Source organism: Sinocyclocheilus grahami, unplaced genomic scaffold, assembly GCF_001515645.1.
Source record: "Sinocyclocheilus grahami isolate Dianchi unplaced genomic scaffold, SAMN03320097.WGS_v1.1 scaffold1062.1, whole genome shotgun sequence".
Lineage (NCBI taxonomy): Eukaryota > Metazoa > Chordata > Actinopteri > Cypriniformes > Cyprinidae > Sinocyclocheilus > Sinocyclocheilus grahami.
In genome coordinates, this window is record NW_015506241.1 from 96,414 (window position 1) to 104,456 (window position 8,043).

Below are 8,043 nucleotides of genomic sequence, written 5' to 3' on the forward strand. Positions count from 1 at the left end.
ACACGCACGCACACACACACACACGCACACACTCGTACACACACACGCACGCACACACACACACGCACGCGCACACACACACGTATACACATACATAATAAAAAGAACAATACTGTTCATTAGTACATTTTGAAGTGAAGTCAATATTTATATTTAATACATTTTTAACTTAAACTGAATAAACTTAAAAATATTTAAATACAGTATTTTGATAAATATTCACTTTTCTGAGTGGTTGCTAGGGCTCAGGTTCTTCCTTCAATGTAACATATGGGTTCTTTTCAGCGTTTTATCACCCTTTAGTCAAAAATCACAAGTCTGATGACTGAGTAAAGTAACAGCACACCTCTCTTGAACAAACTGTACGACTTGAAGAATCGTTCATGTCAAACAGTGTGGGTCGAATTATGAGCCAGAGTTTAATAATCACAGTCAGGGGTTTGTTTTAAATCTCTAACCCTTGGGATGAGCAACAGCGGTGCTCTCCTTATCAAACACCGCTAATTATGTATTTAATCCATTTTATACTGAGTCTTTCCTGCGGTTGGCGCATAAACTCACATTTACAAATTTACAGAGCAAATAATTCACTCAATCCGCCCCTCAATACTCACTCCGTCGGAGCATGAACACGGACAGACGGCTCTGGAATTTCAAACAGGTTAATAAACAGCTCTGGCTTTTGTTTCCTGTGAGCCGGTTAAAAAAAAACTCATTCAGATGACTGATTCTGGAATATATATTGTCTAGTCGCATCTCTGCAGAGAAACAGCGGAGAAAAAAAACAAAAGGTGTATAATAACAGAACAATTAAATTAACCAGGGACGTAATTAAGGTGTTTGTCTGGCTGTGAGTGGGTTTTATATTTAATAGAATCGCTGCTGAAGCTGCTGGAGTGATGATATTGCTCGTCACATTTATTCACATCTCAGCGGCAGCTGTCAATCACGCAGCATCCGCGGCAGCACATCAGGCGGAATAAATGAATGCAGCGCTGGCATTAGCATTTGCCGAACGGTCTCGAGAGAGAAGAGACAATCAGAGAGCAGCACAACACTCTCACTCGCTCCCACCTGTTGGTCTTCCAGATGTGTATGGTTTCTTCATCTACGTTCTCATGTCTAAGGGCTTGCTCATCCAGGAAGTCAAAAAAGTATTTAACCGCCGGCGGGACGCTGGCGCCAGAAGAGAGCACACTGCGAAAGAAATCATCCACGAACTGCTGCAGCGTACCCTGAAAACACACAGACACAAAAACAGGTTAATTAGAGTTTAGCACTTTCAAATGCATTTCATTTTAAAAGTGCTGTAAGTGTTTTTTTTAATGCGTAAAATGATTCTTCTAACTCGCAGTTATCACTAAAATTCTCTCTAACGGCCCCAGGCTTTCGTGGGGGGGGAAAAAAAAAAAAACCTTTCTCAGATTTGATGCCATTTGATGTTTTTATTTTTATTTTTTGTAATATTTTATAATTACAGGTTAATACACACACACAGACACACACACACACACACATCTAAGAAAACCTTTTAAATACACACATATATGTGTATACACATACATACACATATATATATATATATATATATATATATATATATATATATATACAGTGGGGAAAAAAAATATTTACACACACACAACATACAAAGTACATATAGTGCATTAAATACATATACATGTCTCTCTCTCTCTCTATATATATATATACAGAAGTCAACATTTGAAGTGGATCAAAAAAGTTAAAGTTTTCCTAAGAATGGGTATTGTTTTGGTTTTAGGATAACTTTGATGAAAGGTTTTGATCCACTTCAAATGTTGACTACTGTATACACATACATACATACATATATATATATATACACATACATAGACACTCTCTCTCTCACACACACACGTATATGTACATTTTTATTTATGTCATTTTAACTCTGCAAACCCCCAGAGCTAAAATATAGAGGATATAGCCTATTTGTCATATAAATGCAAAATGAAAGGAATTCAAATAATCAATATAACTTAAAATATTTAAATGATAAAGAATTAAAATTGGTGAGCAACTAAAATATTTTTACCTTTAACTATTGACAGCTCCAAATTATATAATTACTAAATTATTACTAAAAATAATTCAAATGTACAAATAAAAAAATAATAATTAAAATAAATATATAATTTTTTGTTTTTTTTATATTTTATGTTATATTGAGTTAAATATTTAACAAAAATGTGTTTTTTATAAATGTTAAGTCACTTCAAGTAAATTATTTGAGGTTCAGGTGACAAAAATGGTTGAAAACCCTTGATACAAGTTATAAAACCTGAGCTCTGAAACATCACGCAGATCTTAAAAACCAGCAGAAAAGCATCTCATTTCTTCACACGTCAGCCTGCTAGGTCACTGACAGTCACACATACGCTTTGAGCGGCCTGACGGTTGAAGCTACACGCTCACTTGAGCGCTTCTCATCTCCACTACGCTTTATTTCTGTCAGCACTGACAGCTTTACGTGCCGCTGAATTACTCCTGTACAAGGTGAAAGACTTGCGAATAATTAGCCTCTCTAATCGCCCAATTTACAGAGAGCGGCCTCTGACACAAGGACATGCAACAAACCAATCAAACAGAATTAGACTTACACGCTGTGAGTTAAGAGAACATGCGAGCACTCAGAAGAGTTCCTAGAGGTTTATGGAGGTTACAATAACTATATGACACACGTCCCACATTATATGCAATACACAATAAAGCGCTATATGAATGCATCATTCATTCATATGTAGCCATATGCTGTAGGACTGTTCACAAATCACAACTGATTATGCACCGTTTTCATCTTCCATCAAAATGTACATAGCTAAAATAATTTCTTAATCAGCGGACGGACTTTTTAAAAATTGTTATCTAGTGAAATTATGTCTAATACAAGATAAATGTACATGTTTTTAGAGAATCAAATGTATTTTTCATACCTTTTACAAAAAAAAAAAAATCGAACAGAATCCAGTCAGGTGCCTGTTCAATAATGTAACAATAATACATTTATATCAATTATATGTTCTCCAAAAAAATAAAATAAATGTAACAATATATTAATTCAAAAATATAAACAATAAATAATTTGACAGTGTCAAATAAGTCACATTTATAGTTTTAAATGTCTTTCAGTTTGAAGGGCAATTTATTTTCATTCATAAACTGATCATTTATTTCTTCATTTTATTAAATGGCATGCTCAGTTGTCTATGCAATGTTGCTTTTGACATTAATTTTCGATACATTTTATTGTCGTTTTACAATTTTAATGATTTTAATATTTCACATTTAAATATTTTATTTATATAATAATTGTCTCTAAAACATCTTTTCTCCTGAAGTACACAAAACCACAAAAAAAAACAATAATATCATAGTCTACATTTCACAATCCAAACAAATCTGGATAAAATCCAGTGTTATTTTAGCATAACTGATATACTAATATAATTTTTTCTTTCTGCTATGAATTACATTTTATTATGTATTTTTATTTATTTTTATTTATCTTTAGTTTGAGTTATTTTAGTACAAATTAAACTAAATTTGAGTTCAAATCAAACTAAACAAAATTAGAAACGATGCCTTGATAACTAGCTGCAATAAAATAAGTTATATTATTTCAATTGACTTTTTCGTCAAGGTTTTAGTTTTAATTAACATTAATAACCCTGATCAAATCACGTCCCACCCTTCATGATTTACCAGCAAAAATTATGCAAGTCAAATATAATTCGTTTTCTAAAGGAGCAGCTCTCATTTAGTGAGAAGAAGAGGTCAGTACCTTGACGGAGAGCAGTCGGGTCAGGTATATCTCAGTGATGGCTTTGGTCATGGATTTGTCCTTTATACTGCCTCTCTTAGACTTCATCTCATCCAGCTCATCGGCCGGTCGCACCAGGTGAAAAACTTTATCATCCTCCAGCAGGGCGTTTCCTGTGAGTTCAGGTGAAGAGAGTGTATGCGTCAGAGCGTGAGCGACGGATCACACTTAGAAAGCAGACTTCAAACTCACTCTCTTCGTGGTTATCATGATTTTGGTCGTACGACTGCTGCGTGTGCTGCACTCTGGAAAGGACCACCGTTGCATTATCGCATACCTAAAAGCACAAACACACACAAAAGTCACGCTTAAGACACTCGTATCTTTGCTGGACCCAAAAAACAACATATGCGCTCACGTTATAGTGTGCCAGCGTATTGATACGTCTCCATCTGCCCTCCTTCTGCGACGTCACGTCTAGATCTGACAGGATCTGTCCCGTGGAGCCGGGCCGCCATTCTGTGCAAGAGACCAGAACACGTAAAGATGAAGCAGCGTTGTGCTGGATGTGAAATCATAACCGATTACACACGTGCGCTCACTCACCGAGGGTGACGCTGTCTACTTTGGGTCTCTGAGAGTGCGGCTGGTTTTTGTACACCTGCTCGATGATCTTCTCCTTCACCTGAGAGATGGTGTCACAGTTCAGCACCTTCACGGGGGTGATGTCGGGCCCCTCGCCCTGAACCTGCACCTGCAGCGTCTGGGGTCAGACAGCAAACTCATACTCATACACATGTTCTGAACATCCTAGAAAATACTACTCGTTCATGAAGTGACAAAATCAATTTCCCTTCATCACCCCTTTTCTGGTCAAATAATGTGTGAATAAAGTGGCAGTATATTTTTACATCTGATTACAGATATAATAAGCATATTAAAATATATATTAGGAATGCACCGATAGCACTTTCTTCCATGACAGGTACGATACCGATACTTTCATTTTTGGCACTTGCCGATAACAATTTCTTAAGATTTTCATTGCATTTGTCATTTTTTTTAAATATTGGGTAGAGAAACCAAAAGAATATGAATCGTATAAGCTGGCTTAAATTTTTGAATGAATAGACGTTCCTTTAGTCATTTTCACACTTAATTACTCGTGAGAATATATGACAATATTTATTTACTATTTATTTATAATAAATATATTTAATAAAATGTATTTATTAATAGCTTATTTAAATATAAACATTTAAATTATATATACATAATATTTAACACTGTAAATATTAATAATACATTAGAAACATAATTTAAATGATATAATACATTTATATATAAACATCTATAATAATTTAAAATAAAATATAATTTACAAAAAAAATCATTTATTTTTATTTTATTACATTAGATTACTAGTATTATTTCGTTTTTGATTATTTAAACTATTTAAATTATATATATATATATATAAACACTATAAATATTATATTATATATTTTAATAATTTATAAATATAATTTCAATTTATATAATATACATGTATATAATTTTTTATTTATATTATGTGTAATATATAAATGACAAATATTATATTATACATGTTTATAATACATTTGTAGTAAATGTATATAATTTGATATAAATACATTTTACAAATGATATAAATATGAATTTGCTTTATTACATTGTTTTCGCTTATTTATTCAACCTGCTTCTTTATTAATTAAACTGTAGGAAATTGTATGAATGTTTACTAGACATGCTTTTATCTTAAATTTGATTGAATGTAGTTAACATGCATAAAGAAGACATCATTCTCATCATGATGTTGTAGCGCCACTAAAAAAAGTCATTTTAACTCTGGCCAAATCACATCCGGCTGTTGTTAGGACTTCTGAATGTGGGAACTTCCCAGAGGGACTTACAGAAAACCTCTGAACAAACACACATACCAGCACAATGTACTCCACGTCATCTCCGAGAAGGCCAGTGTCATTCAGTGTGTATTTGGCTTTCTTGACCTGTGCGTCCACCGGCCCCTTTTCAATCTGGTGCTTTATGGCTCTGAAGAGTTTGTAGAGCGGCTCTCCGGCGCTGTCCTAAACAAACACCAGCACATTACATTGACAACCATTTCTCCACCTGTACATCCGCGGAGGCTCTGAAGAATCTACAGTTCAAGTGTGTGAGCGACTGAAGAGCTGACTCATGCAGATGAAGAACAGACGCTACTGCATTAAGCACCATTATCATCACACTCATGAATATCAAAGCTTCACAAAACCTTCAAATACTAATAAAGCCCATCTAATATAATATCAAATGAAAAGTGTTGAAGTGTGTAAAACTTCCTGAAAGATGACGCTTTCAGATCAAGATTTGACTTGATCATTAAATCCCGATGCATTGTAAAAATGAAACATGAGTGAATCTTTATGAATGTATTTCATGTTTAATATTTTACCTTCAGGAACTGATAAAGACAGATGGACATCCAGTTACTCAGCATCCTTTCCACCACCGTTTCAGACCTACACACACACACACACACACACAATAATTAATATTCACTAAAACAGTGTTTCCCAAACTGGAGTTTGTGAGTTAATGAAAAGCTAATAATGAATTAAATCATAAAACTGTAAACATGAATACATAATTTTATATAAAATGTATATATTATTTTATATATATATATATATATATATATATAATTTAGATAAAAAATAAAAAAATAATTTAAAATAATTAATAAAAAATAAAAAAATGAAAATGTTATATTAAAACACTTACTAATATTTACTAAAACAGTGTTTCCCAAAATGGAGTTCATGAGTTGCTAAAAAAACTATAAAATTAATAACTAAATCATAAAAATGAATAATTTTATATGAAAATCATAAAAAATATATAATTTCACAAAAATAATTAAACAGTTTAAAACAATAAATAAAAACAATAAAACAAAAAAGATTACCTTTATATTAAAACACTTGCACACACTTACTAATATTCACTTCATAGCTAATATTTAATTAAATTATAAAAATGAAAAATGTATAATTATATCATAAAAAATGAACAATTTTATATCAAAATAATACAAATATTTTAAACAATTAATAAATAATAAACAACAATAAAAAAACAACAAACAAACAAACACTAAATTATTCTGACTAAAGAAGTTTGGGAATCCCTACCCTAAAACACTGATGCTTTTTCCTCTGCAAACCACCTAATATTATTTTCTATTATATTATTAAATCTCTGAAATGGTTTCATTTGACGCCGATATCCAATCTGATCTGTTAAACACTATATTAACACAAGTTGCTAAACAGCCAGCAGTCAGGCTAATGAACTAGATCACATGACTTGTTCTTGTACTGTATATAAGAACAGAATAATTGTTTATTATGATTATTATTAATAATAAACACAGTTATTTATTGAACATGGATGCGTTTTATTGTCTTGCGGTTGCTGGCTGTTCATGAAAGCAACAAGCTACTTGAGGCCGTACGTCACAGTGATCTGAAGTGGTTTCTTAACTGTGGTAAGATCAGTGTAACGTACGGCCTCCAGCGGCCTACTGCTCTAATCAACACTTCAACACTCATCTGACTCAATAACAAACAAGCAGAATTAGCATCAGCACCCAACTATGACAATCAAACAAGCATGTGAACATGGCGCTGGAGAGTTCGGAGCATGCGGATGGGCTTTGGCACAGTGAGGTTTGTGTTGTTCATGTAGAGACTTTTGACTAACATGATATGTTTTATGTGACATTTAGAGGTTGGCTTTGTGGTCCATCCAAAATTAATAACCATCTATTTCAAAGTCATGCTTGAGGATGTCTGCTTGTCTTTAACTGCCTCAAAATATAACTTTGAATATATATCATATTATATATGATTCAGTGCCACAAACCTCATAAACAAACTTCATATGGGAAATCGTGACTAGTCATGCCTTGAGAACATCCCGTCAAAACCTGACCCAAAATCAATGCACCAGAAATGAAATATATTTTACAAAAAGAAAAAGAAGCATTTTATTAGGAGCATTAAGATTTTTTTCAACAATTAATTTTTGACAACAAAGACAACAATATTAATTTGACAATGAATGACGATAAATTATTTTGCTCCCATTTTCATTGTTTTAAAGCATAATCATATTACTGCAATGCATATAATAAATATATATATATATATATATATATA

General features: G+C 32.6%; 1 protein-coding gene across 1 annotated transcript in view; it reads right to left on the minus strand.

Moving 5' to 3' along the window:
* Positions 1–8,043, minus strand: part of LOC107566236 (plexin-B2-like) — a 192,573-nt gene that overhangs the window by 3,159 nt on the left and 181,371 nt on the right. The window contains exons 24-30 of the mRNA XM_016251624.1: positions 6,276–6,342; positions 5,764–5,910; positions 4,409–4,565; positions 4,221–4,321; positions 4,055–4,139; positions 3,824–3,975; positions 1,018–1,235 (exon numbers count right to left, since the gene is read on the minus strand). Coding sequence (XP_016107110.1) covers positions 1,018–1,235; positions 3,824–3,975; positions 4,055–4,139; positions 4,221–4,321; positions 4,409–4,565; positions 5,764–5,910; positions 6,276–6,342 — 927 coding nt within the window. The remainder of the gene's footprint in view (positions 1–1,017; positions 1,236–3,823; positions 3,976–4,054; positions 4,140–4,220; positions 4,322–4,408; positions 4,566–5,763; positions 5,911–6,275; positions 6,343–8,043) is intronic.